The sequence below is a fragment of the Cydia pomonella genome, chromosome 5 (assembly GCF_033807575.1).
Source record: "Cydia pomonella isolate Wapato2018A chromosome 5, ilCydPomo1, whole genome shotgun sequence".
NCBI classification, from domain to species: domain Eukaryota; kingdom Metazoa; phylum Arthropoda; class Insecta; order Lepidoptera; family Tortricidae; genus Cydia; species Cydia pomonella.
This window is the reverse complement of record NC_084707.1, coordinates 20,400,350-20,422,992: the sequence shown is the minus strand read 5'-3', so window position 1 is coordinate 20,422,992 and position 22,643 is coordinate 20,400,350. Positions and strand designations below refer to the sequence as shown.

The following is a 22,643-nucleotide window of genomic DNA, read 5'->3' as shown; positions in this document are numbered from 1 at the left end:
TACGGAACCCTAAAAACAAGAGAAATGTAACTGACGTGAAATGTAACGGTCTTCCACTACACAATTTGGCTTGTTTAATATTATGAGACAATGCCGACTCCATGCACTTTGATCAATCTTTATCATTGCGGAATTCTTATCAAGCACGTTAAGGACATGACGGCTATGGAATACGTCACAATACGAATACCTATCTAATGTGACGATGGATATTTTGCGGCAGATCTTTTATTTTCAGGAAATCATAACATAAAGATTGATTGTAATTTAAATGCGTCGAGTGAATATCACTTCAATAGAGTTATCATTTGATTATCTTCAGAGACAATGAATAAGTAAGCAATACTTTACTGAAATGCTACTGCACCTGATAATATGACAGGTCAATTAAATACAACCCTAGGTTTACTTACCTCTTGACAACCATATTGCTTCATATGCTTTGTTATCAAAGTTGATAGAACTTTTCGTCTCTAGGTACCTATAGTTGATTGTATAACCAAGATTGACTATTAGATATTCAATTACAGCATAACTCGTCACAAACATGATATCATCTTTGAATCACTTAGCAAAAGCATTGATAATCCCTAAACAAATAATCTCGATAATGAAATGATGACCTAAGAGTTGCTAAACGATTACCTATATGATTGCGTTGCGGATTCTATTGTTTTATATAAAAAGTCTTAGCATATCACACATTTTGATTTGACGTTGCAGGCGTCACCACAGGGCTAGCACAGGAAGGGTGCGACAGTATCTCGCCCGCGAGATAGACTACCCGTCTTTTTCTAACTGTATTAATTAGAGCGGGATGGGTAGTCTATCTCGCGGACGAGTTATTCTCGCACTCCTCCTGTGCTAGCCCTACAGCCGCGACCATCGACGTAGATAAAAAAATTATACTCGTATATGATAGTCGCATTTGGCTACGTAACAGCGTGTAAATGTCAAAATAGTGGTTGTTTCTTTACTGTTAAAAAATATTTTAGTTTGTGAATAACACCATCTCCATCTCTCATCAGCTGCTAATAGCCTAGTCGGTATTAGGAACCATACCTACGACGTTGGAGGTCCCGATGGATTGGGATCCTGTAGGGCGTTTATTTATGGGTTCGTCACGAATGTTTGTTCCTGAGTTTTAGACGTTCTAGGTAAAGCGTAGGTACCCACAACTCAAGCCTTAATGTGCACATACACGTCTACGCACACGCATCCAATGTACACAGGGCTTTATTGAGCTTGGTTATTTATTTGATATACGCCAACAGGGTTGTACTTATGATTCCCTTACCCGATAGATAATTCTGCTCGAAGATCTCCGTAGCGCTCGTGTTGCCCTGTTGCAGCCGCTGCTTCCCGATTCGGCGCAGCGCAGCATCTCGGTGTGCTCGCGCGCATCCTTGCGCATGCGTTTGTAGTGCCGCATAATGATCAGACGACGTACGTGGCTCTGGATCCCTTACCCGATAATTCTGCTCAGCGATCTCTTTGGCGCGCGTGTTGCCCTGGTGCTGCAGCCGCTGCTCCTCAACGCGCCGCAGACGCAGCGCCTCGGTATGCTCGCGAGCGTCCTTGAGCAGTCGCTTGTAACGCCGCATGGCGATCAGACGACGCACGTGGCTCTGGATCTTCACGATCGCCCACATCTTGTGGCCGTACGAACGGCGAACGAGGTAGCCGCGAGCTGCTGCCTGCAATTTGGACTTGGTTTATAAACTACAAGCAGCATTGCTATCGAGTAAAAATTTCAAGAAATGCATGATAAGTATGGTTTTAGGGAAAAACTCGAAATAGTACATTACGATACAAGCGAAAAAATGGAAATTCGAAACGAGTGGCGATAAATTAAAAGACGACCGAAGGGAGTGTTTTAAATCGACACGAGTTGTGAATTACCTATTCGCACATGTATTGTACAACGTTTTACAGTACATATGGCCCTTTAAATGTTCGACATAATGTAACGTAATATGCTAATTTTCGCACTAGTGCGGTAAAGTAGCACCATATGTACTGTAAAACATTTAAGCAACACTTAAGTACAGTCAGCGTCAATAGTAGCGAATGAAACAACGCACCAAAAGTATCTGCCACCCTGGAATACTCTTCCAAATAATGATAGATAAATCACTACGGTTTACGTTCATAAGTATCTGTTACAATCTTATTAGACACTTTTGATGCGTAATCTGATCCGCTACTTTTGATGCTGACTATACTAAGGTAATACAAACTATTATCATTTTTTTTTTTAGTTTTAGACTGACCTGCAAAGACACAATATGGCCTCGAAGATGCCTGAACCTGTGCGCCAGCACTCTGGCACGAATCAAGGCTTGCAGCCTAGCGTAACCCACTTTCATCTTGTTGTACCGCAGTCTCTGCAACTTGCCTCGCCAATGACGCTGGATCAGAACGGCTGCTGCCCTCATCTTCAGGAAGCGGCGTCGGTACACCCACCCACGAATAGACCTCTGAAGAATTAAGATCTTTCGTGTAAGTACTCTATCTCTTTCTTGTTCCAAGAACAAATCGTGGGCGTCCTTCAAAAATACTTTGGTATGACCTAGTTGATAATCTGATTTGCCGAGAACAGATGCGCAGATCTTCGCTGTTGCCATTCTGCAGTCAGTTTTGTGTGCGGGTGGAACTCCAGATATTAAGAATCTATATCTTTCCACGAACTCTTTGAAACTGTGTCGAATTGGGTATCCAGCTCTTCGAATCCTTATCGTTTCCATCATACCAGAGTATCTCAGTTGTCTGCAACACAGCCCTCGGTCGAACAACATCGGCTTTTTAAATTCGTTTGGCTTTATACACCGAATGAAGAATGGCTGGCACGTCCCTAACGTCCTCATAAGCAAGTCCAACGACTTCTTAAACTGCGTTGATAGTGTCGGAGTTCGCTTTCTGGTTTCGGATCCCATTACGATGTCATCTTGGAAAATAGTTTGCAAGAATTTATTGGTTGATACGTGAATGAGTTGTAAAAGGTCAGCACTGAACGTGTCTCGATTTTTTTCTAAAAATCCTCTAGTGTCATAAAATACGACACCAGCGAAGTGGTTGAGCCCGAAACTTGTATTAATATCCGATTTTGGTTTCAAATAGTTCCTATGCAGTCCGTGCGTTTTATGTAGTTTTGCTAACATAGTTTGGTCAGTGCCTTTTGGGAATTTTGATTCCTCGTCTATTAAAGCCATAATATTCAATTGTTTAAGAGCTATTAAATCTAGCGCGTCTTGATTGTCGACGAATTCTATATGCTGCCAGTTAATCCCTTCGTGATTGTATTCTTCTTGTTCTAGTTTGAATATGTGCCGCACAAAAAATTGTTGAAGATTTTCGTTGGCAAAATTAATGCAAAATTGTTCAAAGCTATTTTGATCGAAATTCTCGAATCCAAATATATCTAGAACACCAATAGCAGTTCGCGTTGTGGCTTTGGGTTTGTATATAGCTGCGTTAATTTTCTTTACGATGGTGACAAAAAGTCTTCCATAGATTCCTTTTACAAAGGCATCTCTAATGTCCACTGATTGGGTTTTGCTTAATGTAGAAACGACTGTCTCTCCGTGTGCAAAGAGTGTTTTTCTCGTGAGTGCCTGAATTAAAGACTGCATGGGCACTCCTAGAAGATTAGCAACTCTTTTTACGTTTGCTTGCTCAATAATTTCTGTCGCATCCAAATTATCTACAACGGTTGCTTCATATTTGATATTTCCACAGTGGAGCACTGCAGCTAGTAGTTTCAGAATTTCCCATATTTCTGGTTCAGTAAAGAGCAACACCTTCATAGCTGACCGTATATCAGCGAATTCGGCGGCATCGTCTCTGCCTTCACACGTAAAACTGCCACCCTGAAACGAAACGCATTATTTTAGTAAAACAGTTATTTTATAACAATTAATCCCAATACTTTTACTTAATTACCATAGAGAGGTATCTATATTCCTTTGGTTCTCCCAGCTCCAATTTCTTCTTCTCTTCCTTAGATAGACCAGCTAGTAAACAGTAGAACACGTGATAGTTCCTCTCATCATTTCCCTGGGAAACTATCCTGGACTTCTCCAATAGGTATTGCTCTATTTTGGCGCCCTCAATGACCCCGCTGCTGTTGAAATGTATGTCGATGTATTTTCCGAAGCGGGAGGAGTTGTCGTTCCTGACTGTTTTGGCGTTACCGAATGCTTCTAGAATTGGGTTAGCTTCTAAGATCTAGAAAATAAATAGGAAAATATAAGTCGTTACACGTATATACAGTCGTTTTATGTAAATCAAACAATCAATGTTGGTTTTAACGGCCTCCTAACCTTCAAATCCTGAAAAGGGCATTAATTTTATGTGTTCCTGAGTTACGGATGTTTATATATATTATATATCGACGTTCCAGAGTTATTATACTTATATATAGTCGTCTAGTACCCAGAACACAAGCCTAATTACTGTGGGGTACTAGCTTACTGTGGGGCTAGGTCGATTTGTGTAAGCTTGTCCCATAATGTTTAATTATTTATTTGTCTAATGAAGTTGAACAGACCTGTTGTTCAATCCAAGAATGCTTCCCACTGATAGCAGCTAGATACTGCAAAATTAGCTTCGTAGACTCCGTCTTCCCCGCACCAGACTCCCCACTAATGACAATGCACTGGTCCTGTCCGTATCTGCGCATGTGCGCGTACGCATTGTCGCCGATCGCGAAGATGTGCGGTGGCAGCTCACCGATCTTGCGCTCTTTGTACAACTTGATCTGATCCGCTGTGTAGATGGGCAGGATTTGGTAGGGGTTCACTGCTACTAATATTGACCCCGTGTATGTCTGTAATATAAAATTCTCACTTTAGTTTTAGATATATGTATTTTATATTTAAAGTTAATAATTATACGATATTAAATATTATGAATTGGAACTTCAAAATAATATCATGAAATTATTTCGGGAACTTCGAGAATGTATAAGAATACATAGCATTATACTTGTAGCAATGCTAGGAAATAATTTGAATGGCATTTTGAATGAATGTAATGGTACCTAGTTTATCCTCAATCATCATTTAATCAGTGCTATTTTCATAGCTGTATCATTTCAATAGTCTCTACAAGTATAAAATGCTTGTGATTCTTTATATGATTTATTATTTGTAATTATTTAAGAATTCAAGGTTGAAATGAAAGTATAGTAAACATTTACTTTATGGAGTTACGAGATTTATTTTATAGGTATCTGCACATACCTAAGTGGATAATAAGACTATTTAGGTGGCGGCCTGGCGGGTGACTCATCAACATCAGGCATCGATGAGAATACAATAGCTTCGTTAAACTTCGTCAATAAAGAATAGATTTTTTTTCATTCCGATATTTGATTTGATTGTCACTTTGCACAAAAGGTTGTTTGAGTGGTTATTTTTTGACTAGAAATGGAAACACTAAGCATTAAATATGGGCTGTTCCTAGTCTCCATTCGCTCCTGATTTGATTCAATGGCAATGTAAAAGCTACTTACATAAATGAGATTCTCGTTGTATCTTATAAGCAAGTTCCTCAATATCCCCGCTTCATGCAGATCTCCCAACGAGATCATGTCCTCCACGCCATGCACGGAGGTGGCGTGCATGGCCTTGATCCTCCTCTCCGGCGGCAGCCATTGTTCCTGGCCGTCGTCGTCGCGCACGCGGATGCGCCGGCCCTCGGCCGCGAGCACACGCGCGCCGATGGCGACGTCGAACTCGCGCCCTGACACCGGCTCGATCCATATGTAGTCACCCTGGAATTGACAAAGGTACACCTACATTAGCCTCTTCATTCTCAGCATTAACGTTTAAAACATCAGCAATAAAATAATCTTAACCTTTTCTATTACGCACAATGAGTCACGATTCCCGGGTCCAACCGCCGGAACCACAGTTCCAAAACAAAGCATCTAAAGTCTTTGAGTAGGTACCTATGTGAAAATGAGATGAGGGGCTTTGGAGTTGAGAAGGAGAACTTGAGAAGTTACGTCTACTTACACAACTCCTACCTACCTCTACGGCTACATACGCAGTTTAAGTACTGACAGCAATGTATTTTTTCTCATTTTAGTCAACACATTTTAATGCTGATGCCGAAATATACAATGAATCTTTTGGCAAGAAAATATATGGTTAATTTCAAGGGCGTAAGTAATGTAACTACTAAACAACCTGACGAGCAAATCTTAAATTATTCTGGCAAATTCCATTTGAATAATTCTGAGGGTAAAATAATCACTAAAAATTAATTTTTAAAATTTGGGCAGTTACTAAAACTACTAACTGAGTACTGACAACTACTTTTGGTAAAATGTAATAAGTTGGGGCTTAGAAATTCTCTGAGATTGTAAGCTGTGCATACCTACTTATATTTAGCTGCTGTGTGTCATCATAGGTTTTTGTGTGTAGGTAGTTCCAGTAGTTTATTTGACACATAACGTGTTATTTGATTCTAAATTATATGCATTAAAGCACCGTATTGTCTGTTTTGTAACGCGATCCAGCGTACGTGACCAATCACGCCGTACGTGGAAGTACCTTTAATCACATCGGCTACTGCGTGCGGCTTATCGTCCAAATTATCATCTTGCATCAAAATGTCGGTGTCGTTCAACTCATCGGGGCTCACAAAAACATCAAATTAATATCGGCACCCGCCACAAATTAACCATTATAAACTGACCTATATACTAGTAAACTTCTCTGTGAAATCGTAGGTGCCAATTAGACTGCTGTATAGAAGTAGGTGAAGACGGGGTAATGGTTGCGTGCTTGCATGCTTATCACAGACAAATGGCCGGAACTTATTCCAAGACAATTGTTTAAATTTAATAGAAAGTTCTCCGAGATAAACATCAGTTAGTACTCGGTACATCTGTTGGGATCGGCTCGTGAAAGTTAATCCGCGATGCCGAATTTCAAATGATATTTGTATAGATTGGTATGTAAATAAGACGTGAGACCGATCAAGCGTAAACGTGTAATTTTAGCAACGATAAACGTCAGAATTAATCAAATTGAATGTAATTATCAGCTCATTGGTCAATAGAGTATATTGTTGGAGTGCATACAAATTCTCGTACATCCTGAAAAAATTGTCACGTTGTCGCGACTCACGATTGTAAAACAAACGCTATTAAACCCATGTTTACCTACTAGTATATCACATAAACCTATTTATATGTCAGCTTAATAACATTTAGCTATTTCCGTGTATTCTGTCATTTTATTTTATCACGCCAATAAAGAGCATTTCAAATTACCTCAAAAGCCCAGCAGGTCTCCATTGCCACACATAACTCATCACAACACAACTTTCTCACCGAGTTAATTAAATACCGCACTACACGTACACGACCATAGTTAACTATGATTATGAATGACACTAACAATATATTCCAGATGAGTTTATCACAAAAACTGACCTGGGTTTTAAATCCGATTGCTTACAGAGCGTAGGCGAGACGAAACCCCCTGCACATCAGTATATACGCGGTCTTATTACTAAACATCTAGTTAAAAAGAAATGAAATGTGGCATTTTTTACTAAGTATTTACCTAAGTTGTGTATTTTTATAAACAATGCCAGCCTTTCTGTCAATTAATTTCCTGTTCTTGTTAGTTCAATAATAGGAATATTTTCAGAATCACAAGCTCTTTCGATTTTAATTGGATAAAATGTATCTCAAAATTGTATACACATACATATAAAGGTATATGACATATCTAGGTAAGTAGTAACAATGGTACTGTAAAGGGAAAAAACTTCGAAACATTTTTTTAAATTAATATAGGTATCATAAAATTTCACTAATCTGAAAAAGTGACGCTAAGATTTTTTTGAAAAAGTATTAACTACACTATCCCCAACTAATTACAAGTCTCGGGTCTCTCATTAGAATGGTTCGTCTACAAGTTGAGCTCACCCACGCTTGGTAAGCAAAGTAAACACACGACCTTCTTCTCGACAAGGTCGGATATGATTGATTCAATCGGGTTAAGTTATCGTTCGCGGTTAGAGCAATGAATGGAGATAGGTGAATGCGTATCGTTTCTTGCAAACAATCCGAGTTTGCGAAAACAATTGGCGGATGTTTGGATGCAGGTGGAAATCTTTTGTTTCCGAGTGGCCGGCCGCCGTTTGCTGTGATGAAAGATTGTTATTGTGAAATTATCCCAAGCAGTTAGCACTCCCAACTGAGCACGATGATAACAAGTGGTAAATAAACAGTGTAAGTTAGATGATGGGCTAAAACAATATATATAATATATATATTAGAGTATGTAGAATGAAGTAAATAGTTGTAGCATTTCCCGGTAGTATATTTATCATATTTTATTTATTTTTTATTTCTTAATTTTTATTATTTTTTATTTGACATGTTTCCTATAAGGTAGTTAATATTCTAATAATATTTTTAATTTTAAGTTTGCATTTTAATTTTTATGTTTCAAAGCTTTAATGAGCCATGTTGCTTAAAATAAATGCAATACATATATATTGATAGCAATTTAAGGATGACTTACGCTTGACCGGGCCGCGCCCGGGCCGAGGCGTCCGGCACTTCATATTCTATGACGGCTGATCGATGATCACGTGGTGCTTTCCATAGAAAACGAAGCGTCAGAAGCTCCGGCCCGGCTCCGGCCCGATCTAGCGTGAGTCATCCTTTATTCGTATTGTATACCTACATATAGATGGTACCGCCACATAGGTACAAAGAAGAGGAAAAGATCATGTCGTCAATATTGCATTGAACCTTCCGGAAAAACCGAGAGGAAGACCAAAATCCACATGGTGGTCGAATATTAAAACCGACCTAAAGAACCTGAACATAGCAGAAGAGACAACCCAGAATCAACTACTCTGGCGCAAAAGACATGGAGACCAGACCCCACGTCCCACGTAGGTGGGATAAGGGCAGGAAGAAGAAGTATATCTATACATATACATTATTTTTTTAGTTTTTCGGCAAAAATGTTGTATGTGAAAAAATCTTTACAAGAGTGTGAAAGCAAGCACAACAAACTATATAAAATCTCCCGTATTGAAAAACTTAAGTATAAAATATATAATTTTCTCAGCCGCGATGGGTGCGGGGCTGAACCAGTTTTGTCATCCACTGACATTTTGAATGCGACAACTAATGGCCATGTTATAAATTCCGAGTGCCAATCCAGCCGCGTGTTTGGGACATTCGATACCGGTCGCGGGCTGTGTGCAGCTTACAGAACATACCTACTTTCTAAATAAAAGTTCATTGGGCGACATGCAACTTGAAACGAGTAGGTATCTAATAGATGTTTTGAAACACGTGTGGTCATTGATACAAGGATGATAATAGTTATTTGTTTTATAAGGGAGCAAAGTTGTTGTTCAACCTCTAGTGCTAATATTGATCCCCGAGCAAGCGAATGATTCCAAAATTGAACCACGAGCGTATGGAGTGGCTTGAAAAGTAGAATCTTGAGCGTTGTGGGGGTTCAATGCACGAGGGTTAAACAAATTTTGCCACCGAGTGAAACACAAAATGTTTTATCACACCAACGCGAGGAAAATACTATGTACCTATAAAACACCAAATGAACGTTATTAAATATTTATCATTCTAATTCATCATTTAAAAGTTAATTCTTCCAGGCAACATAAGGTAACATCTCAAAATATGCATTGCCACACATGTGGATAAAATGCAACTTTCTCATCAGTTTTTGAACAATTAAGAGACCCTTTATGAGCTGGTGTGGTCAAATTTTTATAAAGATATAAATTGTGACATTATCTATGAAAAGGTACCTTATTGTCGGTGGCGCATACGCCATTATCAACGATGCTCCCATATTATAAACAACGCCGTGCTACGCAGTGCGGCGTAAGCGCCATCGACAATAAGGTCCCTTTTCACTTAAGTATGTTTCTCTCGAGCTAAGACTTATTACGAGCTAGGTACTTAGAAACGTGGAACACTACAATTACATTACATACGACAAGGTACTCGTAAATCATGAAGGCTACAAAGTTCATCACACACAGTGTTACAATATAAAAATATTTCAGGTCTACCTACCTACTTAGTCATTCAAAAAATTTAATGTTCAAAAATATAACAAAGCTTTATTGTTACTCGTAAATAATTTCTTTTTTTTTTAAGCGTTTTAACACATTTTAAAGTTTATAGATAAGTATATGTCCCTCTTTATTTTTTTTAGTAACACGTATGTCTTTACCTTCTTTCTCTTCTTCTTTTCTCGTCTTTACCTTTCCTCTACTCCATAGAAATCACATAGTCGTCTCAAAATTCCAAGTCATCGTGTAGATGTGTACACTTGTAACGTTAAAATGTACAGTTAAAGACCGCTTAGAAAGAAAAAATTACGTTCTAGTGACATTTATGTTTACTTTTTATGTTTTTTGTTAAATTGTGTGGATACATATTGATGTTTTCTTTTATCGCTGGCTACTAATTACTTTACATTTAGGTCGGGAAAGATATTTAATTTACAAAACAAAATGACAGATTATAACAACAAATCTTTTCGTTAAACAATGCAGTCTAAAAGCGGCGCCGGTCACTCCTTGGTCCCCGCCCACCCGGCACTCTCGATCTCATTCGGCCTTTATCTGGCCGCGGGCCTTTAAATGGCACTTCCATTTATGAAATTGAAACGAGAAACGAAGTTAGTGCATGCGAATTCCATATGGGTTACAGCATTTCCTTAAGCTGCCCACCAGAGCCTTACGGGAAAGTTGATCATGGCGCAACGCACAAAATCGATTTGGTATTATGTCTAGAATTTAAAAGGATACCTTACATTCGATAAAATGAGAAATCGATACCTACTCGTAAAACGTAAACCTTCTTCAATCAACATAATTCAACATTTTATAATTTTTATACTACGTCGGTGGCAAACAAGCATACGGCCCGCCTAATGGTAAGCAGTCTCCGTAGCCTATGGACGTCTCCAACTCCAGAGGTGTTACATGCGCGTTGCCGACTAACCCGACTAAAACTGCGCACCCTAGTTAAGCTCGTTTTGTTTAAATCGCCTTGAAAAATGCATTTACTTCCATAAGTATTTCTTTCGTTTAGGTAATAATTCTAACTAAATGAACTGATCATGAATAATTTTCTGACCATGTTTATACTCAGTTAATAGTGTTAATCTAATATGTCTAAGAACCTCCGTTAGTTATAAATAATCAGTCAAAGTTCGTCGCCGAATAGTTAAAGAGCATTTTATACTGATAACACAGTAAATAAACAAGCAATATAAATCGTTAAAACTGTCGAATGCATAAAATCGACTATGTTTACAACATAACTTGTAACACGTTTATGCCTTTCCGAAGTGATCAAACAGCCCATGTATGTATAATGTTATGGGAAAAGAAACCTCCGGTCGCACCTCGCACTGCTAGCCGTCGACCGCATAATTTGCTTTCAAGTTCAAGGCTTGATGGTTGGTGTATGTAGTACTCTAGGTTTAGAAGGTTGGTCTCATTATCTAAGTGCATCGTAGAGTATTTAGTTATGTTTCTAGGGTTAGCTACTTCTTTAAAGTCTTGCCGTCATGTACATAATCATCTTAGTTTGACCACCATTTCGTATGTGTCTCTCTCAGTTGCTTAAAGGTTAGCTGGAAGAAATCCCTTAAGTGGGTAAGTTCGCCTTTGTACACATTTACTGTATTATTTCTGTGTTAAGTACTTGTTTTGTGCAATAAAGTGTTTACTACTTAGTTACATAGTGACCTTGCCGATCAACAAATGTTACTAGGCCCCGAAAATCACCAACTGGTCCTGTACTGCAAATATGGCCCACAAGTTTAACCCAAGGTATCAATAACACTTTTTTGTTGGTGCTGCCTGAGTCTTGCTCGGGAATATGACTATCATATAATATTCACACCGACAATGAACATATTCGAGTTACTTCTGGATCATAGTTAGGAATCTTTGGACAATTACAATGAGTCAGTATTCCCTTAGTACAAATTACCTTGCCAATGATATTTATATCACTTTCTGAAATATATTCATTAGGTATGGAGGATTTTACATATTTGATAAGCAAGCTTTGAAGATCTAGCCGTATTCATCGTGGAAGCATTTATTGACCCCCGTGAAGTTGACCACCCCAAATCGTTTGCCCGCAAATGGCATATCTATATCGTTTGTTCATCGTTAGTTCATGTTTGTTCAGTAGGTAAAATCGTAAGGACCCGATTTTAACATGCATTTTTTTTAAAAACAAAATGGGGTGGCTGTCTTCACGCTAGCCACCCCAAACCACTTTTTGTAATTTTTTTTTGTCTAAATAGCAAGATTTTCGTTAGTTCATCATTATTCAGGCATTAAAATCGTAAGGACCCGATTCCTTCATTTTTTTTTCATTTTTTTTGTGGGGTGGCTGTCTTCACGCTAGCCACCCCAAACCACTTTTTGTAATTTTTTTTGGTCTAGATAGCAAGATATTCGTTAGTTCATGTTTGTTCAGGCATTAAAATCGTAAGGACCCGATTCCTTCATTTTTTTTTTCATTTTTTTTGTGGGGTGGCTGTCTTCACGCTAGCCACCCCAAACCACTTTTTGTAATTTTTTTTGGTCTAGATAGCAAGATATTCGTTAGTTCATGTTTGTTCAGGCATTAAAATCGTAAGGACCCGATTCCTTCATTTTTTATTTTATTTTTTAAAGTGGTTTGGGGTGGCTAGCGTGAAGACAGCCACCCCAAACCACTTTTTGTAAGTTTTTTTGGTCTAAATCGCAAGATATTCGTTGGTTCACGTTTGTTCAGGCATTTAAATCGTTCGGATCTCATAAAATTTGCCATAAAAAAATAAAATCGAAAAATTCATACGGAGACGCAACAAGCAATCGAGATAGATACAAACGATTCTATGGACTAAATAGAAAACTATAGACCATATATATGGTCTATAGGTTAAAACTGTAACGGTTATATAACCGTTACAGTTTTCAAAGTGGTGTAGCTGTCTTCACACTAACCACCCCAACCCGAAATCAGCCAGAGAAAAATAAAACTTGAAAATTTGAATAAATCAACTTATGTACCTTATTCAACGGCTAAAAAAAATAATGAGAATCGGGTCCTTACGATGTCACTTGCAGAATATCGTCAACTGACCATGTTGATTCAAGACAGATAGGTCATTTGCGGGCGTTAAAATCAGATTTGCCAGAAAAAAATAATACTTGAAAATTTGAATAACTCATTTTATGCTCCAAAGTCAAAAACTGAAAACAATAGTCAGAGTCGGGTCCTTACGATGCCACTTGCAGAATAACGTCTTTGGACCATGCTTATTCAAGATAGATAAGTCATTTGCGGGCGTTCAAAACAGATTTGCCAGAAAAAAATAATATTTGAAAACTTTAATAACCCAACATATGCTCCCAGGTCGAAGACTGCAAAAAATAGTCAGAGTCGGGTCCTTACGATGCCACTTGCAGAATATCGCCAATGGATCATGTTTATTTAAGGCAGATAAGTCATTTGCGGGCGCTCAAAACAGATTTGCCAGAAAAAAATAATATTTGAAAACTTTAATAACCCAACATATGCTCCTAGGTCGAAGGCTGAAAAAAATAGTCAGAGTCGGGTCTTTACGATGCCACTCACACAATGTCGTAACTAGATCATGCTAATTCAAGATAGATAAGTCATTTGCGACCGCTCAAAACAGATTTGCCAGAAAAAAAAAATATTTGTAAACTTTAATAACCCAACATATGCTCCTAGGTCGAAGGCTGAAAAAAATAGTCAGAGTCGGGTCCTTACGAAGCTACTTGCAGACTATCGTCACTGGATTATGCTTATTCAAGGCACATAAGTCATTAGCGGGCGCTCAAAACAGATTTGCCAGTAATAAAATAATATTTGAAAACTTTAATAATCCAACATATGCTCCTAGGTCGAAGGCTGAAAAAAATAGTCAGAGTCGGGTCCTTACGATGCCACTTGCAGAATGTCATCATTGAATCAAGCTTATTCAAGGCAGATAAGTCATTTGCGGGCGCTCAAAACAGATTTGCCAGAAAAAAATAATATTTGAAAACTTTAATAACCCAACATATGCTCCTAGGTCGAAGGCTGAAAAAAATAGTCAGAGTCGGGTCCTTACGATGCCACTCACAGAATGTCGTAACTAGATCATGCTTATTCAAGGTAGATAAGTAATTTGCGGGCGCTCAAAACAGATTTGCCAGAAAAAAATAATAATAGAAAACTTTAATAACCCAACATATGCTGCTAGGTCGAAGGCTGAAAAAAATAGTCAGAGTCAGGTCCTTACGATGCCACTTGCAGAATATCGTCACTAGACTATGGTTATTCAAGGCAGATAAGTCATTTGCGGGCGCTCGAAACAGATTTGCCAGAAAAAAATAATATTTGAAAACTTTAATAACCCAACATATGCTCCTAGGTCGAAGGCTGAAAAAAATAGACAGAGTCGGGTCCTTACGAAGCTACTTGCAGACTATCGTCACTAGATTAAGCTTATTCAAGGCACATAAGTCATTAGCGGGCGCTCAAAACAGATTTGCCAGAAAAAAAATAATATTTGAAAACTTTAATAACCCAACATATGCTCCTAGGTCGAAGGCTGAAAAAAATAGTCAGAGTCGGGTCCTTACGATGCCACTTGCAGAATATCATCATTGAATCAAGCTTATTCAAGGCAGATAAGTCATTTGCGGGCGCTCAAAACAGATTTGCCAGAAAAAAATAATATTTGAAAACTTTAATAACCCAACATATGCTCCTAGGTCGAAGGCTGAAAAAAATAGTCAGAGTCGGGTCCTTACGATGCCACTCACAGAATGTCGTAACTAGATCATGCTTATTCAAGGTAGATAAGTAATTTGCGGGCGCTCAAAACAGATTTGCCAGAAAAAAAAAATATTTGAAAACTTTAATAACCCAACATATGCTCCTAGGTCGAAGGCTGAAAAAAATAGTCAGAGTCAGGTCCTTACGATGCCACTTGCAGAATATCGTCACTAGACTATGGTTATTCAAGGCAGTTAAGTCATTTGTGGGCGCTCGAAACAAATTTGCCAGAAAAAAATAATATTTGAAAACTTTAATAACCCAACATATGCTCCTAGGTCGAAGGCTGAAAAAAATAGTCAGAGTCGGGTCCTTACGATGCCACTTGCAGAATATCATCATTGAATCAAGCTTATTCAAGGCAGATAAGTCATTTGCGGGCGCTCAAAACAGATTTGCCAGAAAAAAATAATATTTGAAAACTTTAATAACCCAACATATGCTCCTAGGTCGAAGGCTGAAAAAAATAGTCAGAGTCGGGTCCTTACGATGCCACTCCTAGAATGTCGTAACTAATCCATGCTTATTCAAGGTAGATAAGTAATTTGCGGGCGCTCAAAACAGATTTGCCAGAAAAAAAAAATATTTGAAAACTTTAATAACCCAACATATGCTCCTAGGTCGAAGGCTGAAAAAAATAGTCACAATCGGGTCCTTACGATGCCACTTGCAGAATGTTATCAATAAATCAAGTTCATTCACGGCAGATAAGTCATTTGCGGGCGCTCGAAACAGATTTGCCAGAAAAAAATAATATTTGAAAACTTTAATAACCCAACATATGCTCCTAGGTCGAAGGCTGAAAAAAATAGTCACAGTCGGGTCCTTACGATGCCACTCACAGAATGTCGTAACTAAATCATGCTTATTCAAGGTAGATAAGTAATTTGCGGGCGCTCAAAACAGATTTGCCAGAAAAAAATAATATTTGAAAACTTTAATAACCCAACATATGCTCCTAGGTCGAAGGCTGAAAAAAATAGTCAGAATCGGGTCCTTACGATGCCACTTGCAGAATGTTATCAATAAATCAAGTTCATTCACGGCAGATAAGTCATTTGCGGGCGCTCGAAACAGATTTGCCAGAAAAAAATAATATTTGAAAACTTTAATAACCCAACATATGCTCCTAGGTCGAAGGCTGAAAAAAATAGTCAGAGTCGGGTCCTTACGATGCCACTTGCAGAATATCATCATTGAATCAAGCTTATTCAAGGCAGATAAGTCATTTGCGGGCGCTCAAAACAGATTTGCCAGAAAAAAATAATATTTGAAAACTTTAATAACCCAACATATGCTCCTAGGTCGAAGGCTGAAAAAAATAGTCAGAGTCGGGTCCTTACGAAGCTACTTGCAGACTATCGTCACTGGATTATGCTTATTCAAGGCACATAAGTCATTAGCGGGCGCTCAAAACAGATTTGCCAGAAAAAAATAATATTTGAAAACTTTAATAACCCAACATATGCTCCTAGGTCGAAGGCTGAAAAAAATAGTCAGAGTCGGGTCCTTACGATGCCACTTGCAGAATATCATCATTGAATCAAGCTTATTCAAGGCAGATAAGTCATTTGCGGGCGCTCAAAACAGATTTGCCAGAAAAAAATAATATTTGAAAACTTTAATAACCCAACATATGCTCCTAGGTCGAAGGCTGAAAAAAATAGTCAGAGTCGGGTCCTTACGATGCCACTCACAGAATGTCGTAACTAGATCATGCTTATTCAAGGTAGATAAGTAATTTGCGGGCGCTCAAAACAGATTTGCCAGAAAAAAATAATATTTGAAAACTTTAATAACCCAACATATGCTCCTAGGTCGAAGGCTGAAAAAAATAGTCAGAGTCAGGTCCTTACGATGCCACTTGCAGAATATCGTCACTAGACTATGGTTATTCAAGGCAGATAAGTCATTTGCGGGCGCTCGAAACAGATTTGCCAGAAAAAAATAATATTTGAAAACTTTAATAACCCAACATATGCTCCTAGGTCGAAGGCTGAAAAAAATAGTCAGAGTCGGGTCCTTACGAAGCTACTTGCAGACTATCGTCACTGGATTATGCTTATTCAAGGCACATAAGTCATTAGCGGGCGCTCAAAACAGATTTGCCAGAAAAAAATAATATTTGAAAACTTTAATAACCCAACATATGCTCCTAGGTCGAAGGCTGAAAAAAATAGTCAGAGTCGGGTCCTTACGATGCCACTTGCAGAATATCATCATTGAATCAAGCTTATTCAAGGCAGATAAGTCATTTGCGGGCGCTCAATTCAGATTTGCCAGAAAAAAATAATATTTGAAAACTTTAATAACCCAACATATGCTCCTAGGTCGAAGGCTGAAAAAAATAGTCAGAGTCGGGTCCTTACGATGCCACTCACAGAATGTCGTAACTAGATCATGCTTATTCAAGGTAGATAAGTAATTTGCGGGCGCTCAAAACAGATTTGCCAGAAAAAAATAATATTTGAAAACTTTAATAACCCAACATATGCTCCTAGGTCGAAGGCTGAAAAAAATAGTCAGAGTCAGGTCCTTACGATGCCACTTGCAGAATATCGTCACTAGACTATGGTTATTCAAGGCAGATAAGTCATTTGCGGGCGCTCGAAACAAATTTGCCAGAAAAAAATAATATTTGAAAACTTTAATAACCCAACATATGCTCCTAGGTCGAAGGCTGAAAAAAATAGTCAGAGTCGGGTCCTTACGATGCCACTTGCAGAATATCATCACTGAATCAAGCTTATTCAAGGCAGATAAGTCATTTGCGGGCGCTCAAAACAGATTTGCCAGAAAAAAATAATATTTGAAAACTTTAATAACCCAACATATGCTCCTAGGTCGAAGGCTGAAAAAAATAGTCAGAGTCGGGTCCTTACGATGCCACTCACAGAATGTCGTAACTAAATCATGCTTATTCAAGGTAGATAAGTCATTTGCGGGCGCTCAAAACAGATTTGCCAGAAAAAAATAATATTTGAAAACTTTAATAACCCAACATATGCTCCTAGGTCGAAGGCTGAAAAAAATAGTCAGAGTCGGGTCCTTACGATGCCACTCACAGAATGTCGTAACTAGATCATGCTTATTCAAGGTAGATAAGTCATTTGCGGGCGCTCAAAACAGATTTGCCAGAAAAAAATAATATTTGTAAACTTTAATAACCCAACATATGCTCCTAGGTCGAAGGCTGAAAAAAATAGTCAGAGTCGGGTCCTTACGATGCCACTTGCAGAATGTCATCAATGAATCAAGTTCATTCACGGCAGATAAGTCATTTGCGGGCGCTCGAAACAGATTTGCCAGAAAAAAATAATATTTGAAAACTTTAATAACCCAACATATGCTCCTAGGTCGAAGGCTGAAAAAAATAGTCAGAGTCGGGTTCTTACGATGCCACTTGCAGAATATCATCAATAAATCAAGCTTATTCAAGGCAGATAAGTCATTTGCGGGCGTTTGAAACAGATTTGCCAGAAAAAAATAATATTTGAAAACTTTAATAACCTAACATATGCTCCTAGGTCGAAGGCTGAAAAAAATAGTCAGAGTCGGGTCCTTACGATGCCACTTGCAGAATATCATCACTAAATCAAGCTTATTCAAGGCAGATAAGTCATTTGCGGGCGCTCGAAACAGATTTGCCAGAAAAAAATAATATTTGAAAACTTTAATAACCCAACATATGCTCCTAGGTCGAAGGCTGAAAAAAATAGTCAGAGTCGGGTCCATACGATGCCACTTGCAGAATATCATCAATGAATCAAGCTTATTCAAGGCAGATAAGTCATTTGCGGGTGCTCGAAACAGATTTGCCAGAAAAAATTAATATTTGAAAACTTTAATAACCCAACATATGCTCCTAGGTCGAAGGCTGAAAAAAATAGTCAGAGTCGGGTCCTTACGATGCCACTCACAGAATGTCGTAACTAGATCATGCTTATTCAAGGTAGATAAGTAATTTGCGGGCGCTCAAAACAGATTTGCCAGAAAAAAATAATATTTGAAAACTTTAATAACCCAACATATGCTCCTAGGTCGAAGGCTGAAAAAAATAGTCAGAGTCAGGTCCTTACGATGCCACTTGCAGAATATCGTCACTAGACTATGGTTATTCAAGGCAGATAAGTCATTTGCGGGCGCTCGAAACAAATTTGCCAGAAAAAAATAATATTTGAAAACTTTAATAACCCAACATATGCTCCTAGGTCGAAGGCTGAAAAAAATAGTCAGAGTCGGGTCCTTACGATGCCACTTGCAGAATATCGTAACTAGATCATGCTTATTCAAGGCAGATAAGTCATTAGCGGGCGCTCGAAACAGATTTGCCAGAAAAAAATAATATTTGAAAACTTTAATAACCCAACATATGCTCCTAGGTCGAAGGCTGAAAAAAATAGTCAGAGTCGGGTCCTTACGATGCCACTTGCAGAATATCATCATAGAATCAAGCTTATTCAAGGCAGATAAGTCATTTGCGGGCGCTCGAAACAGATTTGCCAGAAAAAAATAATATTTGAAAACTTTAATAACCCAACATATGCTCCTAGGTCGAAGGCTGAAAAAAATAGTCAGAGTCGGGTCCTTACGATGCCACTTGCAGAATATCATCATTGAATCAAGCTTATTCAAGGCAGATAAGTCATTTGCGGGCGCTCAATTCACAACATATGCTCCTAGGTCGAAGGCTGAAAAAAATATCAGAGTCGGGTCCTTACGAAGCTACTTGCAGACTATCGTCACAGGATTATACTTATTCAAGGCAAATAAGTCATTTGCGGGCGCTCAAAACAGATTTGCCAGAAAAAAATAATATTTGAAAACTTTAATAACCCAACATATGCTCCTAGGTCGAAGGCTGAAAAAAATAGTCAGAGTCGGGTCCTTACGATGCCACTTGCAGAATATCATCAATGAATCAAGCTTATTCAAGGCAGATAAGTCATTTGCGGGCGCTCAAAACAAATTTGCCAGAAAAAAATAATATTTGAAAACTTTAATAACCCAACATATGCTCCTAGGTCGAAGGCTGAAAAAAATAGTCAGAGTCGGGTCCTTACGATGCCACTTGCAGAATATCGTCAATAGAATATGGTTATTCAAGGCAGATAAGTCATTTGCGGGCGCTCGAAACAGATTTGCCAGAAAAAAATAATATTTGAAAACTTTAATAACCCAACATATGCTCCTAGGTCGAAGGCTGAAAAAAATAGTCAGAGTCGGGTCCTTACGATGCCACTCACAGAATATCGTAACTAGATCATGCTTATTCAAGGTAGATAAGTCATTTGCGGGCGCTCAAAACAGATTTGCCAGAAAAAAATAATATTTGAAAACTTTAATAACCCAACATATGCTCCTAGGTCGAAGGCTGAAAAAAATAGTCAGAGTCGGGTCCTTACGATGCCACTTGCAGAATATCATCACTGAATCAAGCTTATTCAAGGCAGATAAGTCATTTGCGGGCGCTCGAAACAGATTTGCCAGAAAAAAATAATATTTGAAAACTTTAATAACCCAACATATGCTCCTAGGTCGAAGGCTGAAAAAAATAGTCAGAGTCGGGTCCTTACGATGCCACTCACAGAATGTCGTAACTAGATCATGCTTATTCAAGGTAGATAAGTCATTTGCGGGCGCTCAAAACAGATTTGCCAGAAAAAAATAATATTTGAAAACTTTAATAACCCAACATATGCTCCTAGGTCGAAGGCTGAAAAAAATAGTCAGAGTCGGGTCCTTACGATGCCACTCACAGAATATCGTCACTAAATCATGCTTATTCAAGACAGATAAGTCATTTGCGGGCGCTCAAACAAGATTTGCCAGAAAAAAATAATATTTGAAAACTTTAATAACCCAACATATGCTCCTAGGTCGAAGGCTGAAAAAAATAGTCAGAGTCGGGTCCTTACGATGCCACTTGCAGAATATCATCAATGAATCAAGCTTATTCAAGGCAGATAAGTCATTTGCGGGCGCTCGAAACAGATTTGCCAGAAAAAAATAATATTTGAAAACTTTAATAACCCAACATATGCTCCTAGGTCGAAGGCTGAAAAAAATAGTCAGAGTCGGGTCCTTACGATGCCACTTGCAGAATATCATCATTGAATCAAGCTTATTCAAGGCAGATAAGTCATTTGCGGGCGCTCTAAACAGATTTGCCAGAAAAAAATAATATTTGAAAACTTTAATAACCCAACATATGCTCCTAGGTCGAAGGCTGAAAAAAATAGACAGAGTCGGGTCCTTACGAAGCTACTTGCAGACTATCGTCACTGGATTATGCTTATTCAAGGCACATAAGTCATTTGCGGGCGCTCAAAACAAATTTGCCAGAAAAAAATAATATTTGAAAACTTTAATAACCCAAAATATGCTCCTAGGTCGAAGGCTGAAAAAAATAGTCAGAGTCGGGTCCTTACGATGCCACTTGCAGAATATCATCACTGAATTAAGCTTATTCAAGGCAGATAAGTCATTTGCGGGCGCTCAAAACAGATTTGCTAGAAAAAAATAATATTTGAAAACTTTAATAACCCAACATATGCTCCTAGGTCGAAGGCTGAAAAAAATAGTCAGAGTTGGGTCCTTACGATGCCACTCACAGAATGTCGTAATTAGATCATGCTTATTCAAGGTAGATAAGTAATTTGCGGGCACTCAAAACAGATTTGCCAGAAAAAAATAATATTTGAAAACTTTAATAACCCAACATATCCTCCTAGGTCGAAGGCTGAAAAAAATAGTCAGAGTCGGGTCCTTACGATGCTACTTGCAGAATATCGTCACTAAACTATGCTTATTCAAGGTAGATAAGTAATTTGCGGGCGCTCAAAACAGATTTGCCAGAAAAAAATAATATTTGAAAACTTTAATAACCCAACATATGCTCCTAGGTCGAAGGCTGAAAAAAATAGTCAGAGTCGGGTCCTTACGATGCCACTTGCAGAATATCATCACTAAATCAAGCTTATTCAAGGCAGATAAGTCATTTGCGGGCGCTCGAAACGGATTTGCCAGAAAAAAATAAATATTTGAAAACTTTAATAACCCAACATATGCTCTTAGGTCGAAGGCTGAAAAAAATAGTAAGAGTCGGGTCCTTACGATGCCACTCACAGAATATCGTCACTAAATCATGCTTTTTCAAGACAGATAAGTCATTTGCGGGCGCTCGAAACAGATTTGCCAGAATAAAAAATATTTGAAAACTATAATAACCCAACATATGGTCCTAGGTCGAAGGCTGAAAAAAATAGTCAGAGTCGGGTCCTTACGATGCCACTCACAGAATGTTGTAACTAGATCATGCTTATTCAAGGTAGATAAGTAATTTGCGGGCGCTCAAAACAGATTTGCCAGAAAAAAATAATATTTGAAAACATTAATAACCCAACATATGCTCCTAGGTCGAAGGCTGAAAAAAATAGACAGAGTCGGGTCCTTACGAAGCTACTTATAGACTATTGTCACTGGATTATACTAATTCAAGGCACATAAGTCATTTGCGGGCGCTCAAAACAGATTTGCCAGAAAAAAATAATATTTGAAAACTTTAATAACCTAACATATGCTCCTAGGTCGAAGGCTGAAAAAAATAGTCAGAGTCGGGTCCTTACGATGCCACTTGCAGAATATCATCAATGAATCAAGCTTATTCAAGGCAGATAAGTCATTTGCGGGCGCTCGAAACAGATTTGCCAGAAAAAAATAATATTTGAAAACTTTAATAACCCAACATATGCTCCTAGGT

The 22,643-nt window shown here is 38.3% G+C and overlaps 1 protein-coding gene across 2 annotated transcripts in view; it reads right to left on the bottom strand.

The window, feature by feature from the left end:
- Positions 1-22,643, bottom strand: part of LOC133518041 (myosin-VIIa) — an 80,631-nt gene that overhangs the window by 12,221 nt on the left and 45,767 nt on the right. Inside the window, exons 1-6 of one of the 2 annotated variants that reach the window (XM_061851602.1) lie at positions 7,286-7,477; positions 5,516-5,776; positions 4,550-4,828; positions 3,943-4,227; positions 2,274-3,869; positions 1,470-1,697 (exon numbers count right to left, since the gene is read on the bottom strand). In XM_061851602.1, coding sequence (XP_061707586.1) covers positions 1,470-1,697; positions 2,274-3,869; positions 3,943-4,227; positions 4,550-4,828; positions 5,516-5,776; positions 7,286-7,309 — 2,673 coding nt within the window. In that variant the 5' untranslated portion in view covers positions 7,310-7,477. Of the gene's footprint in view, positions 1-1,469; positions 1,698-2,273; positions 3,870-3,942; positions 4,228-4,549; positions 4,829-5,515; positions 5,777-7,285; positions 7,478-22,643 lie in introns of those variants that run through there. The other variant, XM_061851603.1, reaches the window with a different exon arrangement.